Here is a 26,589-nt window from a genome sequence, read left to right as displayed (position 1 = left end):
AGGTAGATGGAAAGCCACAACTCTAACTCTGATAGCCTACTTAGTGAAAACATTGAGTCAAGAGTCGAGAATAACATATGACAAGTATTTGGAGAAACAGAAGTCTAACAAGCCCACGTGAATGAGCGAAAGACAAGGCGACACAAGTAAAACTAAAAGTTTGACACAAAATAAAAGACTTCAAGAGGTTGGAGGGGAATTTTGGGGCACAAATCTATACGTCCAACAAATGATGAAGGCATCCAAGTTCAAAGGAGTAAAGGAGATGATACACAATAAGGGATTCTTCAAACTCAAGCACCAAAAAGGACTTAATGCAAAGGATAAGGATTTTGAGGCTTGAATGAATTATTAATATTATATTTTCCTAAGTTACTAATGCTCAATAATGTAATATATTGTAAGATATTGTAGTTTTAGTTTCTTATTAGAATCTTTCTATTTTGAGATTCTTTGTAATTCATTGTAATGATCTTTATGATCATTCGTAAATACAATTATTTTTACCAAATTACTTTCGTAATATGGTATCAGAGCCTCCTTAGAAAATACTGTGCTTTTTTCAATAAAATTTTTGAAAGAAATTTTTTCAGAATTTTGAAAAACATTTTTTGTGATTACTGAGCGATTTTTCTGAAAATCATCTTCTTTGCAAGTCGTGATTTAGGGTCTTCTTCCGGCTTCTGAAGACGCAACTTCTTCCCTGCAAGCCCGACGCGATTTCATGTGTTTTTTTTTGTGACGCAATTTTCAGATCACAATAGGAGCTCTGCAACTTGCGACGCCCCTTCGTCTACTCTTCTGCAATCCGCGATGACTCTGCATTTCGCGTCCCTCTGTTTACCTAAGGCGATGCAATCTGCCCACGATTTTTTTGTGTCGCGATTCACGATTCGTGATTTTTTTCCCGCGACTGCAGATCTTCTTGTGTTGGTTTCTTTTTGTGATCACGGTATCTGTGTATGTGCGCGGCTAGGGTTCTTCTCTGGCGCAGCCTATCTTTTTCGTGGTTCTAGGCGACGGCTCCTTACAGACTTTCTTCCACAAATTTTTTATTCACAACTATTGGTATAAATAAATATTCATCGTGGATATTATTATACTTTACTTAAGTTAACTTAAGATAATGCATCTCTTCGTAGTTTGGATATGAGACACTTAGGGAAGAGTGCACATAGGGATATAGTTTGTAGGAGAAATTCCACCTTTTGTGGTCTTATCTTGCTGTTACACTCCACATTCGGTGGGTCATCCACCTCTTGTGGAATATTATATTATTTCTCCTACCTACCCTTGTTTCTCATTAAGCCACATGTCATGATTGTGTGCTCATATATCCATATGGCCTTGCCTATATAAGCAGGCTCATATTCATTGTATTGTTAATCCAGTTCATCATTTGCATATTGATGAGAATACGGTTTGTTCTTATCATTCTTTTGTCTCTCTTTTATACTTTTCATTGTGCCCTTGATCTTGGCAAAATCTCACATGGTATCGGAGCTATTGGGGTTTCATTGATTGGTTTTGGGAGACATCTTGGAAGGCTTCTATTTTCGGATCTGAGGTAGTCTGCATTTTGGAGGCATCCTAGAGCGTTTTCGACCTCACCATTGCGTCCAGGAGGCCGTTTCCATAAAAATCGAGTATAAACTCGACCTATTTTGGCGAAAGTAGGATTTTGGGTGTGGAGAAAAAATTTGCCCAATTTACGGTACGGGATTTTTGGATTTTTTCGAAAAAAAAAAAAAAAAAAGATTTTTGGGGGGGACAATACCTTCTGCCCAATCAACAGCGCACAGTCAGCCGCTCAGTCAACGCCCAGTTAGCATTTTTTGAAAAATTTTAGACCCCTCTCCGTTGAGCAGTTTGGATTTTTGGGTCAACTTTGGAGGCTCATAACTTGCTCAATTTTGCTCCTTTTTTGGTGCAATTTTTTTTCTATTTGGGCTAATTTTTTGTGCTCTTCGCAGTGGTATGGTTATTTTCTGATTTTGGTGCACAGGTTTTTCGGAATTTTCGGATTCTCTCAGCTGTACCTGTCCAATCCTCAATTTTGCAACTTCAAAGGCTTCGTTTGAGCTCATATGGCCTCTTTTTCAGGTGTCGTTTTTTTTTAAGTGCATATTTTTTCGTCTACTTTCATAATGTATGATCAGTTTTCAGAGATTTTGAGTGGATATTGTACTTTCAGATATTGGTCTTTTTTGGCCTATTTGGTACTTGTAATTTGCTTGGATCTTAGTTTAGATCACTTGCATTGTCAGTTTGAGTCTCCTTTGGCCTTATTTAGGTAGTTGTAAAGCTGAAATCAGAAGTCCACTTTGCCATTTTTTGCAAGTGGCCCATCGTACACGCACTAAGTATAAAGTGTTGAATCATCATTTTGGGGGGGTTTGATTGAGTGAATTGGGGAGCGTGTCTTGTGTGATTGTGCCTCTCTTTCCTTGTGCTCTTTCATTTTTGTTGCAATGAGTCCTCATAAATTTCCACCTTTAACTCCATATAATTATGCATCATGGAAAATTAAAGTATGGAGCAAATTAATGGAAAAAGCTCTCACGCATTACATAGATGGAACAATAGCAGCACCACCTGATCCTAAGGCTGATCCTAATGCTCAGTTAGAATGGCTCACTAAGAATTGCATGGCTCTTGGAAATTTGCGTAAGTATGTATCAGATGACCTCATTTTTCACACTGATAAGTGTACTACAATCAAAGAGGCTTGGGATATGTTTCAGAAATTGTATGGTCAAGTTGATGAAATCAGAGGTTACAAGATTGACAATGAGCTCACCAACTTGGATCCCAAGAATTTTAATACAATCCAAGATTGTGTTACCAAAGCAAATGAGCTAAGAGCAAAGCTTAAGGATTGTGGAATTGACAAAAAGGATGCTCAGTTGATATTCAACTTGTTGGACAAGCTTGCACCAGAATATGCAGCATTTGTTTCAAGCTTTCAAACTCATTGTTTGACAGTGGGGAGTTCCTACATTATGCCTTCACTTGATACTTTCACAGAAATGTTGATATTGGAACAATCTAAGTTGTTGAACATGGGACTTCTCAAGTCTTCAAAGTCCAAGGCTTTGGTGGCTAATCAAGGAAGTCAAGGGAGTCAAGGCAACGATTCCAACAACAACAAGAAGCAATCTAAGTCAAAGCCAGAGCAGGAAAAAGGGCAATCATCGTCTCCATCACAAGGCGATTTTTCATCCTCTTCCAAGAAGGGGACTCCACCTAAGAAGGATAAACGAACTTGTGCTTATTGCAAGAAGTATGGTCATGATGAGCATCGATGCCACACCAAGCAAGTTGATGAGTTGACAAATCTTCTTAAGAAAAACAACATCAACTTGCCATCTGCCTACACAAAGAAGGATTCAACTCCTTCCTCTTCCTCACAGTCTAAGCGAAAAGGGCAAGCATTTGTGGCTACAACAGGTTCTTCATAGCAGTGGATACTTGACTCAAGTGCCTCTTATCACATGGGTTCTACAAAGGAGCAGTTTTCTTCATTGGAGCCATCAAAGGTACCTCACATTTACATAGGTGATGATACACAAGTTAGGTTGAAGGGAAAGGTTCAGTTGACATGAATGATGGAACATTTAAGAATGTTCTTTATGTTCCTAACTTGTCTACCAATCTTCTCTCTATCTACCAAATCACTCACTATGGGAATGGGAAAAAGGTTGAGTTTACACCTGATTCAATTGTGATAAAGGAACTTGATGATGATGCCTTGGTAGCAGTGGGACAAGTCAATGACAACTCAAGGCTTTATTCATTCTCCCACTTTGTACCAAGTTCACCTTTTAGGGCCTTGCTTACTCATTCAAATTTAGAAAATAAGCTATGGCATGAGCGGTTTGGTCACCTCGACTACTGCTATCTTCAGCAGCTCAGCACTAAAGACATGGTCACCGGTCTACCTCGAATCAGTTTTTCAGAGGGTGTATGTTCAGGTTGTTCCATGGGCAAGCATCCTGAAGAGAAGTTTGATAAGGAGAAAGCTTGGAGAGCTTTGGAAGTTCTTCAACTTGTTCACAGCGATGTAGCAGGTCCATTTCCAACACCTTCATTTAGTACGGCCCGCTATGTCCTCACCTTCATTGATGACTACTCCCGCTTCACTTGGGTCTACTTTCTTAATCATAAGAGTGAATTATTTGACAAATTTCAGGACTTCAAGACTCGTGTGGTGAAGCAATCCGGGAAGAATTAAAAGATACATTCATTGGAAAGTTTGGAATCCAAATTTCCCCATCAGAGTTGCATAGACAGTTTGTTGAGTGCAAAAGACAAGAGAATGAACCTATCAATTCATTCAACAACCAATTCCAAAAAGCTTACACAAGGTTGCAGACTCCTTATCTCATTCTAGATGCTCAAGAGATATATTATCATGCTTTAGATCCACTTACAGCTATGTTTGTGCATACTCATCCCTCTCCAGCAAATTTGAACGAAGCATATGCAAAGGCAATAGAAGTTAGCAAAATATTACGTCAGAATCTTAGTGGACCTTTGCTCAATTTGGGGTCGCCCGCGGTCACCAATCAAATTCAGAATTTAAGCCAAGCTTTGGTGCATCATACGCCGATAATGAATCAAGTTCCACAGCCGATGTATCCAGTTGCTCAACCATCAAATCAGTTGGTACTCCATCCTGGAGCACCCAATTCTCAAACTCCGCAAACGCATCCAGTGTACCTGCAAAATACTGTGACATCCACGAGGACACAGGAGGAGAAAGAAGAAATGAAAGAGTTAATAGATCAAGTAAAGAAATTATCTACAGAGGTTACTCACCTGAGGAACCAAAACAATCAACTCTACAGTATGCATAGAAATTATCAAGGTGGTAATCAAAACAACAATCAAGGTTACCAAAGTAACAATCAGAATTATCAGAACAACCAAGGATATTGTGGCAATAATCAGAATTATCAGAAGAAAACGTGGAATACTACGCCCAACAATGGAAATGTGCCGTCACCTCTTGACAATCCACCTGCTTCGGAAAGTCGACCGGCTGACAGAGTCTTCCTCGCGGAGGCCGCCTTATCAAATTGGTGCAGATTACACAACACTAGTCAGCATTCAGAGTTGCATTGTCCCGAATTCAAGGTTGCTACTGACATTTTCCAGCAGGAAGTGCAAAATAATGAAGCCTCAGAAAGCATGCCAACAACGGGATATGAAATTGTCCCCACTACAAGATATGACCAAGCACTGATCATTGAGGATTTAAAGTTTCCTCCAGTTTATGAAGAAAGTTTAATGTGCGAACAAGGTGGAAGATTTCCTCCAGAATCGGCGAATGGACCTATGATTCCGCCTAATTCTCAGTTCCCACCTGCTTCAGCCAATGGACCTATTGAAGATTCAGACTACTATTTCCCACCATTGAATAACAGTGTTTTAGTTGAAGGAATTAAAGAAGTGTTTCATCAGTCGTCAGGAAACACTGGACCAAGAGTTTATCAGAGGAATCAAAGGAATCAAGAGCCTTTAACTACTTCCGTTCCTCCGAACAATTTCGCTACGCCACCAAATCCAAGTGCTAGCAATACACCAAGCTATCCACAAGATTCACCTGAGTATAGACAGAAGAACATTCCCCCTCAAGGAGAGGAATTAAAGTGGCTGAGTCTGTGTGTGTTAGAAGAATTCAAGAAAATCAAGGTGAGCCTACCATTGTTTGAACTAATGAAGGTGCCTGATATCAGAGATACATTAATGAATGGATTAAATGAGAATACTGTCGGGAGAGTATCAGCTCAAACCAGTTCCAACATTCAGAGAGGTTCAAATGTTCCTCAAGCAAGCATAAATGTGGTTCAAGATGAACCAAATATTCAACAGTCATCAGAAGAGGCATGTAGTGTTCAAGATTCATCTAATATGCCTAAGAAAGAAGAATTAGTAAAGATGGCAGATGTGCCAAAGAAAGAAGATATGCTAGAAGGCAAAGCTTTTCTCACCAGAGATAACATAAAGAGAGTCAAGGATTCACCAGTTGTGACTGAAAATCCTACCAAGGGTGAAATCCCTCCTAAGAGTGAGATTGCTTTTGTCGAGAGCACGGTTAAAAAAGAAGAAGTTTCCAAAGAAAGTGTGAAAAAAGAAGAGAGCTTGCAAGTCCATAGGGATAAGCCAGCAGTGAATTATCAAGATGAGCCAGCCCCATTCTTGCTTTCAGTAAGGATTTTCGGCAAGCTTTTGCATAACTGTCTGGTTGACTCTGGAGCTTCAAGTAATGTAATGCCAAAAGCTATATGCGAGAAATTGGGTCTCATTCCCATACAGACTAGTAAAAGAGTTACACAATTAGATAAGACAGAAGTACCTATGATTGGAGAGTTAAACAATATTCATATGCAATTGGCTGCGGATCCAAGAGTCTAGCACTTCATAGATATATCAGTTGTAGACATTCCAGACGGATATGGCATGCTCCTGAGTCGAGATTGGTCACGAAGACTAAATGGTTATTTTTCGACCGATTTCTCTCACATGTGGTTGCCATGGAGAGGTGTACCAAACCAGATCAAGATAGATAGTACCCCAAGATTAAGATTGATGATAACAGAATATGCGGAAAACAATGAAATCCTTTTCGTGGAAACAAATCTAGGAAATTACAGGCCGAAAGTTGCAAAGGTTTTGATGCTTCAAAACCCAGTTGAAAAGATAAAAGAAAATCATGAGATTGTGAATTCCACAGAAATGGTAGTAGAAAGTGATCATGATACAGATGAGGAAATTGATATGTTTGAAAGTTTCAGAGGATTTGTATTCAAGAATATCCAGCAGGGAGTTGAGTTAGGCAACCGTGCCCGCATTCAAAATTTGTTGTTGCCTAATTGGTGCCGAATTCATGATACTGCTCATTCTGAATTCTCTTGCGCAATGTGCAAGGTTGCTTTGAATCAGATACACAAAAGAATTCCTGAAATTCTGACACTTGAAGAGATTAGAGAGGCCTCTCCTAGGCCAAATGAAGAAATTATAGATAAAATCAAAGAAGAAATACATGACGAAGATCAAGTTTGGACATTGAGATTTGATGGTTCAAAGTCAAAGAAAGGGTCAGGAGCCGGATTTGAATTAATAAGTCCCTCTGGGGAAACTTATTTGGCCTCCCATAGATTGCAGTTTCCATGTACGAACAATGTTGCTGAGTATGAATCCTTAGTTCATGGATTGTTGTTAGCCATTCAGAAGAAAGTGAAGATTTTACACGTGTTTGGAGATTCAGAGATTGTAGTAAGACAAGTGCGGAAGCAATATGTCTGCCACGACAAAAGATTGACAAAGTACCGCAACAGGATATGGGGTCTCATCGAGCGCTTTGATGCTTTCAATATCAAGTCAATATACAGATCATAGAATCAAGTGGCAAATGCGCTTGCACAAGCTGCTAGTTCCTTGGCACCCATTGCCATGGAAGGATTAAAGAAGTTTACAGTGGAACTCGCATCAGTTCCATCTGTACCAGATAATGTCACCAATTTCCAAGTTTTTGAAGATGATAAGCATATATTGGATTTTCCGACAAATACAGATGTTTTCCTGAGTCAGGTTATTGATGAAGAGGAAGCCGAAGAAGCAGAATATGATTCAGATGGTATCCTAGATTTGAAGACAAACTTCATTCCTAAGGGAATGATAGAGCTAGAAAGGATGTTTGATAGAGATAAAATGAAGATAGAAAGATTGCATGACTCAAGTGGAAGTGCCTGTGAAACGGTGAATTTGGGAAATGACAACAAAGTTAAGAATGTATTCATAGGGAAAACATGCACACCCAGTGAAAGGGAAGGCATATTAAAGAATATGAGAGATTTTCCTGATGTGATTGCATGGGGATATGATGATTTGAAAACATATGACACATCAATCATTACACATACTATTCCCTTGAAGCCAGACAGTAAGCCATTTAGGCAGAGACAGAGGCCAGTGAACCCTTTGCTGGAGCCTCTCATATATCAAGAAGTGAAGAAATTGTTGTCAACAAGGATTATCTTTCCTGTGCGACACTCGACGTGGGTCGCCAATCTGGTCCCAGTTAGAAAGAAGAGTGGAGAGATAAGGATTTGTGTTGATTTCAGAAATTTGAATAGAGCGTCAGAAAAGGATAACTACCCACTTCCATCATTGGATGAGGTTTTACAGATTGTGAATGGATCGCAGATGATGTCCTTTCTGGACGGATATTCAGGATACAATCAAGTGATGGTAGAATATGAAGATAGATTAAAGACAGCCTTCACCACAAAGTGGGGTACGTTTGCATACAGAAGGATGCCATTTGGCTTAATCAATGCTGGAGCCATATTCCAAAGAGCTATGGACATTGCATTTCAAGATTTGATTGGAAAATGCATCATTATTTACATGGATGACATTACAATTTTCTCAAGGAAAAGAGAAGATCACATTGAAGATTTGAGAAAGGTATTTCAAAGATGCAGAAAATACGGGATATCTCTTAATCCCAAGAAATGCATATTCGGGGTTACAGAAGGTAAATTGTTAGGACATATTATCTCGGAGAAAGGAATCTCCATTGATCTAGAAAGAGTTGAGGCTATATCTAAGATAAACCTCCCGAGCAGTAAGAAAGAACTGAGGTCATTCTTTGGTAAGATTAATTTTGTGAGGAAATTTATCTCCGGATTTGCTGAGCTGATACGACCACTGAATGAAATGTTGAAGAAAGATGCTAAGATAGATTGGACAACATAAGCAAAGAAAGCATTTGAAGAAATCAAGTCCACCATCGTTGAGACTCCTGTTTTGGTTAGTCCTGATTATGCGATGCCTTTTTATGTGTATTCATTCTCCTCAGAACATACTTGTGCTGCAGTCCTTACACAGAAGAACGAAGATAAAGATGAACATCCCATAGCATTTATGAGTGCACCGTTGAAAGATGCAGAGTTGAGATATCCGAACGTAGAGAAACAAGCTTATGCTTTGGTGAAAGCAATAAAGAAATTCAGACATTACATCTTGAGGACAAAAGTTCATGCCATTGTCCCAGATGCGGCAATTAAGACACTCCTTATGCAGAATGAATTAGGAGAAAGAAGAGGAAAGTGGATCGCCACTATCCAAGAGTACGACATTGAGATACAACCAATGAGACTTGTTCGAGGTCAAGCCTTAGCGCAGACTCTAGCAGTTGACGGACCCGGATTAGTCCAACAAGTCTATGCAATTGAAGATGTCACTCCAGATGAATGGTATAAAGACATTGTTTGCTATTTATTGAACCATAGATGCCCCGCGCATATGGCCCCAGCTCAGAAGAGAACATTAAAATTGAAGTGTCAGCATTTTATGTTACAAGGCTCGGTTTTATACCGAAGAAATCATGAAGGAATATATTTGAGATGTGTTGGAAAGAATGAAGCTAAACAGATTGTGGAACAATTTCACAATAGATTTGGTACAGGTCATGGTGCAAGCTTGGCTACTGCACACCAAATTCTAAGAGCAGGCTATTACTGGCCTACCTTGTTCCGAGATACTCATGAACATGTGAAGACATGTCACACATGCCAGGTTGCTGTCGTTCGAGAGAAGAATCCAGCCATGCTGTTGCAGCCCGTGATCGAGTCCAGACCTTTCACTATGTGGGGTATCGACTTCATTGGTATGATCAATCCACCTTCCTCTGCGCAACACAGGTACATTCTAACCGCGACTGATTAGTGTACTCGGTGGTCAGAAACTCAAGCTTTGAAGTTATGTACAACTGATGTCGTGGTTAAATTTTTAGAGGAGAACATCATTACCAGGTTTGGATGTCCACATGCTATTGTTTGTGATAATGGTTCTTCCTTTACATCATTAAAATTTTCAAATTGGGCTTTTGAATATGGTATAACCCTTAAGTTTTCATCGAATTATTAATCTCAGGGTAATGGGTTAGCCGAATCTATGAACAAAAATTTGCTAAGTGTGATTAAGAAATTGTTAGAGAAAAATCCGAAGGATTGGCACACACAATTGAGATTCGCCCTTTGGGCGGATAGAACAAGAGTTAAGAATTCATTGGGGACATCCCCATATTTTCTGGTATATGGCCAAGAGCCTGTCTTCCCCGTACAACTAAGAATTCCTACACTGAGATTCATACAAGATTATATGGAGGGCAAAGACAAAGTGCAAATGAGACTGACACAGTTGATGAATTTAGAAGAAAAAAGAGATAAAGCATTAGAGAATTTCGCCAAACATCAGGGCGTAGTTAAGAGATGGTTTGACAGACAAGCACGGGTAAAAGCCTTTAGGATTTCTGACCTAGTGCTATATTGGGATAAAGCCCATGAAAGAAGGGGAGATCACGACAAATTTGACAAACTATGGAAAGGCCCCTATCAGATTGCTAAGATACTGGGAGAGAATGCGTTCAAGCTGAGAACCTTAACTGGTGAGGATGTTCCGTTACCCGTCAATGGACAATTCCTCAAGCATTACTTCCAACCTTAGGTTTCTTTTGAAGCCTACCCCTTGTATCATAGTTAGAATAGGTCTGCTTTGGTTTGCCTTAGTTTAGTGTTTGCTTCCGGTTCTGTTGTAGGGTTTTGGTTCGACTTTGCTTAGGTGTTGGTTCTGAGGGATATCCGCTTGTGATGTGGGAGTTGTTGTCAAGACACACTCTGCGTTTCACCTGGTTTTGTTTAGTCCATTTCTTGAGCGATACCCCATGAAGTTCTTTGGATTAGAAATTGTTTTTGTATAGTGTATCATAAGTTGAATCCGTATTTGACAGGATTGGAAAACTTTTATTGTATTTTGACGCTGACATCATTTCATTATTATATTTCACATATTAATTTTATCCGAGTTATTATAAATTCTCAGGTGAAGCTGCGACTAGTGAAAAATCTATATATCCTGCTTCAGTGCCACTATAATCCTCAAACCCAAGTAAGTTTATTACTCACAAGCCAAATGAATTGACGGAATTTGAGAGTACGCAAAAAGCGAAATATCAAAAGAAAAAGAAAGAAATGCAAAAGAAATGCAAAGAAATGAAATATCTAAATTGGCTAGTGGGAATATGCGAGTAACTCCACCGGGGCTATAGACGCCTGGCTGGCAGTGGAGCAATATTCGTGAGGTTATAATCGGCCGCCTGCGAAGTATGGACATCTTACGTAGCTAGTCTCACTGGATCTTTGACTTTACCATATTCTCGTGAAGGTAATGAACGCAATTGCACACACCTAGATGATCAATGACTAAGTAACTTGATACAATTCTTGGATTCCATCTTTTCAAATGAGTTTTCTGACCTTTTGCTATGTTGTGCAAGGATTAATTGAAGATTCCAAGTGTCGGATTGAGCTTTGTTCTTGAAATGTTCTGGAACATTTCCTCAGTGGAGTCGCCAGATGTTGTGACCTTTTCACACATCGCCCCATTGCTAACGGGGACCCCCCTCTTTGCCAGCTTCCTGCGTCGTTAGGTTAGGGTTTTGGCTGCTTAGTGGGCAATTTTGCGTTTTCCGTGCCCGAGTCTCAGAGTTTTGATCATGCCTAGTGTCGTCTAGGGTTTTTGAAGTGCTAGGATCAAGTTGCAAAAGATGATATTTTAATGATCCTGAGTTTTTCTAAGTGTTTGACCATTTGAACGTTAACGTGTTTTTAAACACGCGCATCAATAATTTTAAAGCGCTAAGATATTCACAAACCTTTTGGAGTTGTTTCTCGCTCCTAAGGTAATATTTAAATTGGTTTCGCACTTTATTCCAACATTTTCCTAGCGTTTCGCTCATATTTTTGGAAAATTAGTCTAAGTCCAATTAAATTTAAAGTCGCTGAGTGATTTTGAGTGGTTAAAATGTTAAAATCCTAAGGGAAATCCATATTCCAAGGGTTAAAGGGTCAAAATCCATGCTAGCGGTGATTTTCCCCTCACATTCCAAACTACCCAACCCATTCCCCCACTCAAAATCCATACTACACATGGGTTTCCCCAGGAATCCATACTGGCCACTAATTTCCCCCACTGTTTATCCACACCTGGAGCGATTTTCCCCTGGGAATGCTAAAATTTGGCTAAGTGTCAGGATTTATCCAGACACCCATCAAATTTCCCCTAGGAGTGCGGACTGGAGTGCAAGGATAATTCCATGCCTGGGTCGTTTTTCCACCAAGATTTTTGTGACAACTAAGTTAGGATTTTTGTCCGGATTTTTATCCAGACGGGGATCAATTTTCCCCTGAGCATTTAAGTTTGGATTTTTGTCCGGATTTTTGTCCAAACAGGGATCGATTTTCCATTGGGAACATTATGAAGAGTTTTTTGAGTCAGGATTCTTGTCTAGACTGAGGTCGAATTTCCACCAGGGAGGTATTTTTTTCAAGTTAGGTGATTTTTGAGTGTGGATTTTTGTCCAAACACCCATCGAATTTCCCCTGGGGGGTGATTTTTGCAAAATGAGTGCAATTTTGTCTGGATTTTTGTCCAAACTCATATCGATTTTCCCCTGGAGGGTGATTTATGTGCATTTTGATGATTTTGAGCATGGATTTTTATCCAAGCATGGGTCGAATTTCCCCTATGGGGCAAATTTTGACACTTAAGCGATTTTTGAAGGGATTTTTTAATCCCAACCTATAGCGATTTTCCCCTGGAGGCTTTATTTTGGATTTAAATTGGAATATTTTAAATAAAAGCCCCATTTTGATTGCTTTTAAATAATTATTAAATGATTATTTAAAATTTAAAAGCAAATTTAATAACTTGCAATAATTATTAAATGTTTGAATCTTCTAGAAGCAAGTTAGGGTTTCACCAAGCAAGTATTTATACAAGTGTTTTTTATCCCACATTGCTTGTGTGGTGAAAGTTGGAGCTGAAAGCAAGTATATGAAAGGAACTTCAGCATTATTTTATTATTATTTCTACCAGGTGTCTCCATGACAGCGACTTTTTTCAAGTTGGGCGAATTTTTTGAGCAAGGCATTTTTGTGAAGTGTGGGATTGAGGATTTATTTTCCTCCATTTTTTCCAACTTGCTGATTTATTCCTCTTGGCTGCCATTAAAGACCAGTTTCAGATTTTCGATTTTGCTAAGTTTGGCGATTTTTTCCAAATTTAGCATTTTTTGGTGAAAGTTGGCGAATTTGTGTTTGGAGACCTTGGGCGATTTTTCCTCCACCATTGTTGCTTGTTGTTCAGACCTTCATTTCTGTAGATTGCTGCCATTAACAACAATTTTCAGAATTTTGAAAATTTCGATTTTTTGCTAAGGCAGGCAAATTTTTGTGTTTGGGGTTTTCAATCCCAACTTGGGCGATTTTTCCAGATTATTGCCCTCCTCCATTGCTGCAGATCTGAGCTATCATTGGCATCAAATTTTCAGATTTCCATTTTAGCGCTAGACTTGGAAAAATTTCGATTTTGCTTGGAGGCCACATTTTGGTGGATTTTTCATGCATGTTTGTTGGCTGTCATCATTTCCAGCCTGCTGATTCGCTTCAGATCTGAGGTTTGCTTCAGATTTTGACCTCCATTAATGGCTGCCATTAATTTTCAGACTTAAGTTTTTATTGCCCAGCCAATTCTAACTTGAACATTTAGCATTTGGAGGCATTTTATGGAGTTTTTTGTGCACTTTTTAGACCATTTTAATGCTGTTGCAGGTCTGAAACTCCATTGTTAGGCGGTTGTCCTCAGAAATTTTCATTTCCAGCCACCTAACCAATTTTGGCGAATTTGCTTGGGGCTGTTTCCTAAGCCATTTTTCATCATTTTCAGGGATCTAAACCACTTTGCAAGGTGCTGGTAAGTCTTAAGTGTTCGATTTTCAGACTTGTCCTCAGAAAACTAATTTTTACCAGCCATACTTACATTCCAGAAAATGATTGTTTTCATCAATAAAACTGATTTTTATTGATTTTATGCACATTTTGAAGATTACAACACGTTTTGAAAGTCTGAATTTTCAGGTTGTCTTCAGAATTTTGACCTCCATTGTTGACTGCGGAAGGTGTCTTCAAACATTCATTGTGTGAAAACACAACCTTTCACACCTTTCCTAAGTCATCATCAATCCGGTATACTCCTTTGCATTCTTTGCTTGCATATTTTCTAAAGCATAAGGAGGTATAAATGAATTTTTATGGAAGGCTTCCATGCCTTAGTGTTGTCACACATTGAGCGTAATTGCTAAAACTTACCAAATGTATGGATTATTTTCCTGACTCCATGCTCTAAATCGACTAAATCTTTAGAAAGTCAGGAATTTTATTACAAGTATTTATTTTTATCCTAGGACTAACTTCCAGCTTCGTACAGGTGCGATGTCAAAATCAGGATACAAGGAAAGGAAAGAGATGCTGAAGACGTTGGAGACTGGATTTTATCCAGAGTTCAAGATTTCATCCAGATGGAAGGAGATCACTGATACCAACATGCATTTCCTAGACTTTGACCAGATGCAGCGTCGGATGTTCGGATCCAGAGATCAATTTCCTTCTCCAGCATATGCGAATATTATGAAGAGTGGCATTTTCCATGCCGCTGGGTTTCGACAATCCATACAGTGCAGTGAGTTGATCCTGGAATGTGCACGATGTTACGATCCGCTCACAAGAATGATCAAGAGTCCGAAGGGTATTGTCATCGCCTACCTTGCTGAGGATGCCATTACTGAGGTATTCGGAATTCCACGCAGTACAAACATGAAGGATGTGACCAAGGAAGATTATGCAGACAGATACACGAAGAAGATGGGTGTATGCAAGAGTTTAATTAATAAGGAGTGGATGATTGAACCTAGGAATCATCATTCCAAGGCTCCCAAGACACTTATGTGCGTAGATTTTAAGGAGGAATATAGTGATTTGATATTCCTACTCAACAGAGTGATGGGAATGCCGCAGGGAGCAATCTTTCAAGGATGGATGTTCTACTTCATCCAGGATTGTGTTAGAGGAACACTAGTGAATTGGTCCAAAATCATAAGCGACAATCTGGATTTTCAGTTGAGGAATGTAGAGAGGTCCAAGTCATTCGCCATGACTTCCTACTTGGTGTACTTGCTTGCACGATTTGTTTCATACAGAGGATTAATATGCAAAGGTGAAGTCGGGAATGGGCAAAGACAGTTTAAGAGTTATGAATGCTACCCCCAGTTGAGTATGCACAGAATTGAAGACTATAAGAGAGTGAATGATGCATTCACTATGTACATCACACGGATGTTGTAGGGCGGAATCCACAGAAGATTGTCCAAGGAGGCAATAGAGTTAACAGAGAAATATGGATCTTGGTATATACAGTTTCCCACTTTCACATACCTCAGGATTCATGAGTTTCAATCTAAACCCTACAGACTTCCTAGGCATCCGACTGACAGAATGATATTGTTGGAAGTGGTAAGACAGCTTCTAGAGTTCGATGTTATCCAGAGAGAGAAGCACAGGACAGGAATGACATTCCCTATTTCAGTTGGGAAGACGTCAGAGGTCTGCTAATCCGCCATAGCTGCCAGCACTGCAGGTGAGGAGATTGCATTCTACAGATTTGCTACCTACAAGAAAAGAGAAAGATTCGATCCAGACAAGAAGGTCGGAAGGATCAAAGGAGAGAAGTTCACTCGTAAGGTTGACATAGAGGATTATTGGGCTAACTTAATGGACGAACAAGCAGTAAAGAGAAGAATGTGGTCCAGAATGTCAGTGGATTTCATGAGGAAGTGTGGACTTTTCCTTATCCCTGATCAGGTATTAGATGATAGAGATCATACACACCCACATTATGAGAATGAAATGAAGAAGGCAATCCTATTGCCAAGTTGGTCAGAGTCAGAAGAGACTGAACTGAATGTATTGATGAGAGAAGTCTTGAATTTCTCCCGCACATGGGTAGATATGCAGATGAACAGATTAGTTGACATGGGTGTTCCCTTCACTTATGAAAGGATGAAGCCGGAAGAGTCTACTTCCGAGGATGATCAGAGGACTGTCAGTGATGTCAGGATTCATGCAGACGAAGAGAGTCAAGCTCCCAAAAGAAGGAAGAACATGCCTGGAGAAGTCAAGGCTAGAGGGAAGAGGATTGAGGATGTGAAGAAGAAACAGAAGACTATCATTCCCCCACTTATCATTCCTTCACCCCCTCCCAGTGTCTCATCGATCGAAGTGATTGAAGTAACAGAACAGAATAAGGAGACTCAGCAGTGTTCCAACACAGTGATACTACCAGAGAATATTCAGGAGTTCCATGCCACAGCAACATCTACACCTCCTGATGAGAATAATGACCAGCTGGGATCCCCTACTGTCCTTTTGGAAGTTAGCTTGGGAAATGATGTATATGATTGGACCAGGAATAATCCTGATGATAATGATGAAGTTATCTCGGCACTGAAGGACCTTGATTGAGAAATATATCTTGACGATGGTATGGAGATGACCGCTATTCCTGAATGGTTAAAGAAGAGTATGGAGAAAAGTAAACAAATGATAGTAGTACAGCCTATTGAGGATATTGATGACTACCTAGCTAGGAGTGCTAAGAAGAAGGAGCCCAAGAGAGCGGAGATTTTGTCGCACATAGCTAGAGATGAGACAGGAATGCGGATTGCGCAGATTGCTATTCCTAGAGCAGGCGTGACAGCGGACACTGCTACTCCCATGGATTTCCAGATCACTTCAATCGCCCTTAGTCGTCCATCCGCAGGGCAGGAATTTCAGGAGATTGGTGACAACCTCCAAGCAATCAATGCAAAGTTAGACACAGCGATTGCGGAGAATGAAAGGTACAAAGAAGAAAATATTAGACTCAGAAAGTATATTGCAGGGACAAGGCATGGAGATCCCACCCTTATTTCCCCTATCGCAGTTGACCATGGAATACATTCACACTACGAGGTAGCGAGAGGTACACACTCAGAGGTGGAAAAGTGGATTGAAAGCACAAGAAGGCAGGCAGATGATTTCCTTACTCAGTTTGTCCATGCATATGATAAGACAACGACGCTTGTATTCAGAATCCAGTATTTGGAGGGAGTTTGGGAAGAATTCCGGCCTATCCAAGAGAAGACTATTCCACGCCTCCTGGCATTGAAGAAGGTTCCTAATTCCACCTTGGTCAACGAGAACATTGTGCACAGTGGAGACATATATAATTTCCATGGTTGGTATTGTGCACTAGCTTTGAAGAAATCAGCTTATGAGAACGCCCAATCGAGTTGTATGGAGATGGAAGGATTAGTTCAAGACATTCAGACGAAGATCCTTGCCTCGATTGAGGAATTATTGGGTGTTGATGTTAGTGATGCTAGTGGTTTACACTTAGCCGAATTAAGAGACAAGATAAAATTTATGTATTTTTGCCAATTGGACTCTTTGCAGAAGAGTCAGATAGATGACTTGGTCTCTTTGTTGATTCATGTTCATAATTCGCAGAAGCTCATGCCTAAATGGGAGAACACTTTGAATGCTTGCTCGGATTCATTGGATGTGATTGATTTACAGCAGGATACCTTGCCTAGCATTTCCATGGAGGAGTTAGATTCAGTATTGGCTAGATTCTTGAAGTATGCTAGGAGAGAGAGAGATGCAAGGAGGAATCTTCTAGAAGATTCCCTATATGATGACTAGGTATCTTTTCATTGGGCCATATGTTGGTGGCACCATTTTTGATGTAACTCTAATTAGGGCAATTCTAGGGTTTTGTTGACATGATCTCGACCGTTGATCTTAAATCAATCTGGGCCATCCATTTTGTAAGAGACTCTATATATGCCCCTTTGACTCTCATATGTAAGGGAGAATGTAGAATGTAGAATTGTTGGTATATGCTACAGCTATTTGAATCCTAATCATTGTTCAATTGTTGGTGATTTTGCTCTTCAAGTGTTGTATTTGCATTCATGGTTCTCAATTCCTCCAAGTTAGATTAGAATTTAGATTAGAATTTATTTTCATGTATGTTAGATTGAATGGAAGATTTGTTGAGGATATTTGTGTGGAATCCTTAATCCATACCAATAGCCTCTTTCCGCTGGTAAGTGCGCCTTGTGTGGTCAACTGGAGTTTGAGTAAGCATAACTTCAACTATTATGCGTCCGTTGACAAGCATCAACTTGGATGGTGTCTACGTTTGATGGTAATAGTCTGAAAATCATTAAGTATACCTTAGATGATTGCACTAAGCTTGTGTCAATACCTGATTGTGAGACCTTGCCTGGTTTGATTCCACTAGATCCATTCATCATTTCCTACATTCCTAGGATTAGAATAGATTTTCTGAACCCTATTCTTTTTCCCCCTTTTTTAGTAAGAAGTAAATCCAGAGCCCTATTGATAAATCTTAAGTTGTCAGCACACCTATTCCGCATCATTCATGATAATCCAAACATTTGCGTAAGTCCCCAAAGTGAAACACGGCAATTCACATCAACCACTAAACTTACCCACTCGTCAAGACCTGACATGTAGAAACCTTGGAATCATTTTAGTTGATCTCATTCTTAGCATCTGAGGTGATTTTGTTCAAGAGAGGGTAAATTACTTTGGTAATTTATTCTGTATTTTTATGTGCATAAAAAACACATCAACACGTAGCGACTGAGACCATTTGGCTTCAGCAGATTCTCATAGAGTTTGGGTTCACCACTACACGACCAACAGTTCTACATTGCGACAATCAAAGCACTATTGCAATCTCGAAGAACCTGGTCCAGCACGTCGAAAAAAAATTTCAACCTCAAATTCTTTTTGGGTTTTTCCAAAGCTCAATTGGAGTGTTTTCAGAATTTTGTGGGAGCATCATTCTTCGTGCCTCGAAATTCGTGCCATTGGATCTGCATTCAGATTTTAGATTCCTTGTGGGTTTTTCGAAAGCTCTTCTGTGTCTTTGCCAAATTTTTCTAGGTCAACCGGAAAAAAATTTTGAAATCTGTGTTAGTCGTACTTCATCTGTTTTTTGAAGTCTATACCTAAATCTACCTTTGTTTTTTGCATTGGGATTTGTGCTTTGTATTATGTGCTATATCCTCTTCTTTGATTTTTATTTTTTGTGCATTGGGAAACGTGCAAGATGGCCAACTTATAACACAAATTATAACACCTGGAAGCAGTGCATGCTGACAATCTTCAAATATCGCCGCCTAGATGATCTTGTCTTGAGAAAAGAATCTCGTCCTTCTACAACCGGAGCCGATCAAGACAAATTCAATGACCGCAATAGGGAAGTTGTCATGCTTCTCAAGCTCTCTGTCACGAATGACCAGCTACCTCAGATTCCTTCTGGTCAATCAGCCTCAGAAATTTGGAAGCATCTAAAGGAGTTGCATGAGACATCCAACAAAAGTTGAGCATTCTTCTTGATGAACCAGTTGTTCTCCATCATGATGGATGAACACATGTCCTTACAGGAGCATCTCATGAAGATTAAGGACATTCGAGATCAGCTCAACGCTATTGGTCGGAAAATGGAGGAAGAGGATATGGTAGTGATAACCCTCAAAAGTCTACCAAAATCCTACAAGCACTTCATTGAGACTCTCAACATTACGTCTACGAATGTTGATCTGAAATTTCCAAAGTTGTGCACCAAACTTCTGCAGCAGGATCGTTGGAAACAACAGTTTGGTAGTGGTGGCACTTCATCCTCCTCTGAGCAAGCCTTTGCAACCAAATCCTTTCGCAAGGATAAAGGCAAATTTCAATCATCTCAATTCTCTCAGTCGAAGGGCTCTAGTCAGTCACAGGAAGGCTCGAAAAAGTAGAAGGTTCAATGCAATTATTGTCACAAATATGGCCATCTAATTAAGGATTGTCGCAACCGGATAGCTTCCGAACAACGGAAGCGGGGAGGGTCTCAGCCTAAAGCCAATGTCGCTGAGCACACAGAGCAAAAAGAGTCTGCCTTTTACGCCTTCATGGCTAAAAGATCTGCAGACCATGTGAAATCTTCTGCTTGGTATATTGATTCTAGTGCTTCTCGGCATTTCACTCACCGGCGTGATTGGTTTACAGAATTCTCTCCTTATACTGATTCAGTTATTTTTGGAGAAGGTGAGGAGTATACAATTGTCGGCAAGGGCAACGTTCAGATACAGTTTGGTGGGAGGAATCTCGTATTCCTCAATGAGTACGACATTCCTGGCATGGAACTGAACCTTCTCTTCGTGAGTCAGATTATGCAGCATTCCACTCAGCTTGATGTCATCTTCAGTGAACATAAGTGTTCTATTGTTGATTGTGCGACACGCACTATAGTTGTTGTTGGTATTGAGGATTGTGGTCTTTATAGACTTGTGGATACAGGTAATTCTCTTGAGCATGCCTTCGCAGCAAAATCCTTCTCTATCTCTTGTTTATGGCATCAGCGATATGGTCACCTGAACATTCATTATCTTGCTCAGCTTGTTCGGGAAGATTTAGTACATGGCCTACCTGAAATTCAAACTCGGAATCAACGAGTTTGTGACGCTTGTCAAGTTGGGAAGCAGCACAGGACATCGTTCAAGGATGGTGACTCATGGCGAGCATCTAAGGTACTGCAGTTGGTCCACGCTGATGTATGTGGTCCAATGAATACTACTTTTGTTATTGGGTGCAGATATTTTTTACTTTTTGTTGATGATTACAATCGTAAGATGTGGGTGTACTTTCTTAGACAAAAATCAGATGTGTTTCCTGTATTTCAGAAATTTAAGGCCTTGGTAGAAAAAGAGTATGGTTGTTCTATTATTACTCTTAGGTCTAATAATGGGGGGGAGTTTTGTTCTACTACTTTCTCCACTTTCTGTGATACACATAGCATAAAACGCCAGTTAACCACACCATACACCCCTCAACAGAATGGCGTTGTAAAACGTCGTAACCGCACCGTTACAGAAATGGCTAGGTCTATGATGGAACACAAAAATGTTCCTAAGAAGTATTGGGCAGAAGCAATGTTTACTACGGTCTATATCTCCTTAATAGGTCTCCCACTCATGTTGTTAAAGGGAAGACTCCTGAGGAAGCCTGGACTGGTCGCAAACCCAGGATCAGCCATTTGAAAGTTTTTGGCTCTCTTGCATATGTTTGCATTCTAGATGCCAAGCGCTCTAAGTTGGATTCCAAGAGTCAAAAGCTCATGTTTACAGGTTACAGTGACAACCATAAGGCCTACCGACTGATTGATATAGACACTAATCGTCTCATCTTCAGTCGAGATGTTGTCTTTGATGAAGATCAAGGACCATTTCAGCTTTCCTCGTCTGAGCAAAATTCTGAGGATCAACCTTTGAAGGCTTATGATTTAGGTGTCCGTCTTCCATTTGGTTCACCTGATGGGAGGGATGATGCAGATTATGTATTTGATGATGCACTACCTGAATTTCTTCCGAATGATGATAATCTTCCACCTGTTCCAGATCCTCCTCCACCTCCAGTTCTAGTTATTCCTCCTCCATCTGATGTTGACACATCTACTCTCCAGCCTAAGTGGTGGGCTAAGACCATCAATGATCTTCATCCTAATGAGCTCATTGAAGGTAGATCTTCCAGAAATAAGGGCAAGCAACAAAATATAGTTAACTTTGCTCTCATGGCCATCATAGCATTTATGAGCCTCATACTTATGCCGAAGCAAAAGGGATTCCAGAAGTGGGAACAAGCAATGGATGCAGAATACCAAAGCCTTTTGAAGAACAACACCTGGGTTCTCTTTGATCTTCCTCCAGGGAAGAAACCCATTAGCTGCAAATGGGTCTATAAGGTCAAGTATCATGCAGATGGTACCTTAGATAAATACAAGGCCAGATTAGTTGCTCGAGGATTCACACAGCAGGAGGGCATTGATTATGAGGAGACAATTGCTCCTACTGCCAAGATGAGTACCATTCGTCTTCTTCTCGCTATTGCAGGTCAGTTTGGATGGAAAGTCCATCAGATGGATGTTAAGAGTGCCTTCCTCAACGGTGAATTGCAGGAAGAAGTCTACATGACGCAGCCTCCTGGTTTCAAGGTTGTCGGCAGAGAACATCAAGTATGTAGACTCGTTAAAGCACTCTATGGACTTAAACAGGCACCTCGAGCGTGGTACATTAAGATTGATTAGTACTTGGTTGCTCATGGTTTTCAACGTTGCCCTTCTGACAATAATCTATATATCAAACACTCTGGTGATGATATTCTCTTTCTTGTTGTCTACGTGGATGACTTAATCATTACTGGCAGTTCAACACATTTGATTGCAGAAATCAAACAAGATTTGTGCAAGGATATTGATATGACAGATTTGGGGCTTCTCCATTATTGTTTGGGTGTTGAGGTTTGGCAGACTGATGGTAGCATTTTTATTTCTCAGTCTTAGTATGCCAGGAACTTGCTTGACAGGTTTCGAATGCAGGATTGCAAATCTGCTTCCACACCTATGGAGACTACCTTGAAGTTGTCAGCCAAGTCTGATTCTCCTCCTGTAGATGAAACACAATTCAAGCAACTAGTGGGCAGTCTCATCTACCTTACTGCTACTAGACCTGATCTCAGTTTTGCAGTGAGCTACATTTCATGCGTCATGACAGCCCCCAAGGCTGATCATTGGGTAGCTGTGAAGCGTGTGCTGCTTTATGTGAAAGGCACCTCTGATTATGGACTTCTTTACACTAGGAGTCATGATCCTAGACTCAGTGGGTTCACAGATTCAGATTGAGCAGGGTCGATTGATGACAAGAAATCAACCTCTGGATATGTGTTCAGTTTGGGATCCAGTGCAGTCACTTGGACTAATAAGAAGCAGCAGGCAGTGGCTCTCTCCTCGACAGAAGCAGAATATCGGGGAGCAGTTAAGGCAGCTTGTGAGGCAGTTTGGCTTCGTCGGATGCTTGCGGATATGCAAATATCTCAAGCAGGTCCGACTCCCTTGTTCTCTGACAATCGGGGAGTTCTCAAACTTGCCAAGAATCTAGTCTTCCATGAAAGAACCAAACATGTAGAGCTTCATTGTCATTACATTCGACAATTGGTTGAAGACAGATCCATTCAGTTGATGTATGTTCCTACAGCGGAGCAGCAAGCCAATATTCTCACCAAGCCCCTCAGTCGATAAGTTTGTAAAATTCAGGGGGTCTATTGGTGTAGTTGATAGATTGAGCATTAAGGGAGGGTATTAATATTATATTTTCCTAAGTTATTAATGCTCAATAATGTAATATATTGTAAGATATTGTAATTTTAGTTTCTTATTAGAATCTTTCTATTTTGAGATTCTTTGTAATTCTTTATAATGATCTTTATGATCATTCGTAAATACAACAATTATTTTTACCAAATTACTTTCGTAATATGAATGTTATGCAAGTAAGGAGAAAGTTGATAGTCCAACAACCATATTAGACAAATTTTAAAAAGGTCATGCATCAAATTGTTAGGATCGGGTGGAAAGGTATGCTAGGAGGATGAAGTCCAACAACCAAAAAGGACAAAGGGGAAAGCAGAAATGGATGAGATGACTATTGGGATAACCCCAAAAGTCCTAAACTAAGACAGCTTACAATACTTACGGAAATGACCCAAATACATCCCACAGCTAGAATTCGTTGGGTTTTTTGCAGACCTTGACACATGATAAGCACACAAGGGAGGACACAAGACATGCTTAAACAAAATTTTGGATCATGGAAAACCCACTTATACTATCTCAAATCAGTTATAAAAGGTAGGTTTACACAAAGTCACTGCAATACATAGGCAAACACATCCAAATCTGCAAATTTTAGACCTACACAACTGGATTCTAACAGGAGGACGACTATTTAAGAGAGACCAAGCAAGGACAAGGAGGAATATTGAGAATACATTTTACTATCTGATTTTTGCTCCTTGTTGGAACATTGAATTTCAGTTCAATTAACCTGATGAAGGAAACCCCCCACTCTGGAATTGGTGGACAAAACCCGAAATACCTTGAGAATAATTTTACATAGAAATCACCATCATGCAAATCTGATTTTCCACCAATACAATCTGTCTGATAAGTGAGGGTTTATAATGCTGCTCATTGGATTAGAGAGTTTGATAAAATGATACAAATCTTAATCATTTAATGTTGATCAGTCAGCATGTATATCATTGTCAATTGCTGTTTTCAGTTTGTACTTTGATAAAAATTCAGAAATACAAAAAAAAATAGTAAATTACCAAAAAAGACTTCCGGATATTCCAGCTTAGTTCGTGTAGTGTCTGAAAGGTAAAGATAAGCTGGGTCTGTCAAATGGGATGAGCTTAAATGGTTTGTTATCAGGGACTTCCTTAGTTGAGACCTGTGTTGAAATCTACAGAATACATGTTGCATGTTTAAATATACGAATGTTGAAAAATCTAAATGGGTAAACCCACATCCAATTCTGGGCATGACATCAGATACAAGACAGGTGCAAGTTTACGGTGAATTTGACAGAAACAGCATCCCTATGTCATGGCATCTAAGCAGGACACACATGAAAAAAAATTACTACATAGGAAAAATCAGTCTAATGTGACCTAAGGGTTAAGTCAGGGTCTCACCACACAAGAAAATCGGCTTACACACCATTACTCCAGGCATGGTCTAGTGATTTAGACCGGATTCACCATATGATGGACTGGCTACCACCCTTACAAATGTCGAAAGCCTTTCTTGAATATCATTTTAGTTCGGTTAAGGAGGAGGCATCATTGCTCTCCCGACGTGGCCCTAAACCAACACAAAAGCTTAATTCATGAGGGGCATAAAATCCTACAAATTGTGGTCTAGTGGTTCAGAGGACACGTCTTTATTCAAAAAACCAATGAAAACTCGAGTGCCCTAAACTTGGAAAATAAAATTTAGTGTTGAACTAAAGAATTTTTAGAAAAAATTACTGAACAACAGTTAAAGCTAAAGTAGAACCCGCAAAGGTAAACTTTCATCTAATTCTGGGCATGACGTCAGATACAAAACAGGTACAAGTTTAGACTGAATTTGACAGAAACAGCATCCCTATGTCGTGGCGTCTAAGCATAAGGACACGCGTGAAAAAGTTTACTACAAAGGAAAAGTTAGTCTAGTGTGACCTAAGGGTTAAGTCGGGGTCTCACCACACAAGAGAATCGGCTTACACCCCATTAGACCAGGTGTGGTCCAGTGGTTTAGATCGGGTTCACCATAAAATGGACATAATACCACCCTGGCAATTGTCTTGAGCCTTGGATATCATTTTAGTTCAGTCAAGGAGGATGCATCATAGCTCTCCCGACGTAGCCCTAAATCAAAACAAAAGTTTAATAAATGAGCAGAATAAAGTCCTACAAATTGTGGTCTAGTGGTTCAGAGGACACTTCTTTATTCAAAAGCTCAAGGAAAACTCGAGTGCCCTAAACTTGAAAAATGAAATTTGAAGTTGGTCTAGAGAGTTTTTAGGAAAAGATACTTAACTACAGTTTAAGCTAAAGACCTTCTATTCTTTCTTCTTTAAGATCGCATAGCTCTGTAGTGCTAAAATAAAAAGGATAAATGGAAAATCAGACAAAAGCAATAAATAAATTCAAGAACCTTCTTCTTCTTGACGGGTTTGAGGATCTTGATAACGCACGGCTCGTTGCTAGTTGTATTAATGCCCTCGAAAACCTCGCTGTATTTTCCCCTTCCAACCTTTCTCACCACTTCATAGTCCTCCTGCTCACTGTGAAATCGCCCAAACAAAGAAAAAGCAAGTCTCAAAAAATGAAACAATCAAATTCTAAATACCAGACAAAGATAAATAGAACAAGAGAAAGATAAACGGTAGGGTTTTAAAAAATTAAGCTTACCCCCATTGCACAGTAAGAGACTCGTAATCCCAGTAATCTTTGGGGCGAATAACGTTTACATCTGCGTACACGCGGGCCTTCGACATGACCCCAGGCCGTCGAATCGATTTGCCTATTTTGTGCGCCAGATTGACGGCCTGTAAGGCAAAAGTAGAACCCGCGAAGGCGTCAAATGTTAACGGCTGCCAGGAAGTATTGACGGACGTGGTGATTGAGATTGACGGGGCGGTGAATAAACTGGTGCAGGGAAGACGAAATGGTTGAGACCGCAGAGGCAGAATAATACAGACTAGGATAAAGACTAAAAAGCATTTGCCCATTCACCTTTATGAATTCTTTTTTCTTTTAAATGTTTGGGTTTAATACTCTATTTTGGGCCAGAGAGTTAATAAGTTCAGCATAAATTTGTTACGTGCCACAAATAAGATGGAATGAATTATTTGTGGAATACAGGAGTTTTGATTCAATCGCCCAGGTATCCAGTAGAAAACTAATTTTGTTCATGTTTAGAGTGGTGTTAAGAATTGCAGAGAAATTTCTAAAGAAAGAATGTTTGGTCTACCAAAAAAATTATTACACAATTTATTTTTAATTTTTCATTTTTGGTTTAAGTTTAATATTATAAAGGGTTAAATTTTGTTTTGAATATTGAAGGATATTAATTTGAGTATTCTCCATATTTGTTAAGGGAAAGATGTTATTAGTGGTAGGTTTAAGTTTACGGGTGTTTTGGAATCTATGAGTGCTCTCAACTAAAATTAAAATTAAGTGGTAA

General features: G+C 39.7%; 1 protein-coding gene across 1 annotated transcript in view; it reads right to left on the bottom strand.

Moving 5' to 3' along the window:
- The window catches only part of LOC131044305 (casein kinase II subunit alpha-2), a 71,870-nt gene extending 45,549 nt beyond the window's left edge, over positions 1–26,321 (bottom strand). Inside the window, exons 1-2 of the mRNA XM_057977603.2 lie at positions 25,815–26,321; positions 25,558–25,687 (exon numbers count right to left, since the gene is read on the bottom strand). Coding sequence (XP_057833586.1) covers positions 25,558–25,687; positions 25,815–26,134 — 450 coding nt within the window. The 5' untranslated portion in view covers positions 26,135–26,321. The remainder of the gene's footprint in view (positions 1–25,557; positions 25,688–25,814) is intronic.
- Positions 26,322–26,589: the final 268 nt, after the last annotated feature.

The sequence above is a fragment of the Cryptomeria japonica genome, chromosome 6, assembly GCF_030272615.1.
Source record: "Cryptomeria japonica chromosome 6, Sugi_1.0, whole genome shotgun sequence".
In the NCBI taxonomy this organism is placed as follows: domain Eukaryota; kingdom Viridiplantae; phylum Streptophyta; class Pinopsida; order Cupressales; family Cupressaceae; genus Cryptomeria; species Cryptomeria japonica.
The sequence above is the reverse complement of the archived record's forward strand: the minus strand, read 5'-3'. Positions and strand labels throughout refer to the sequence as shown.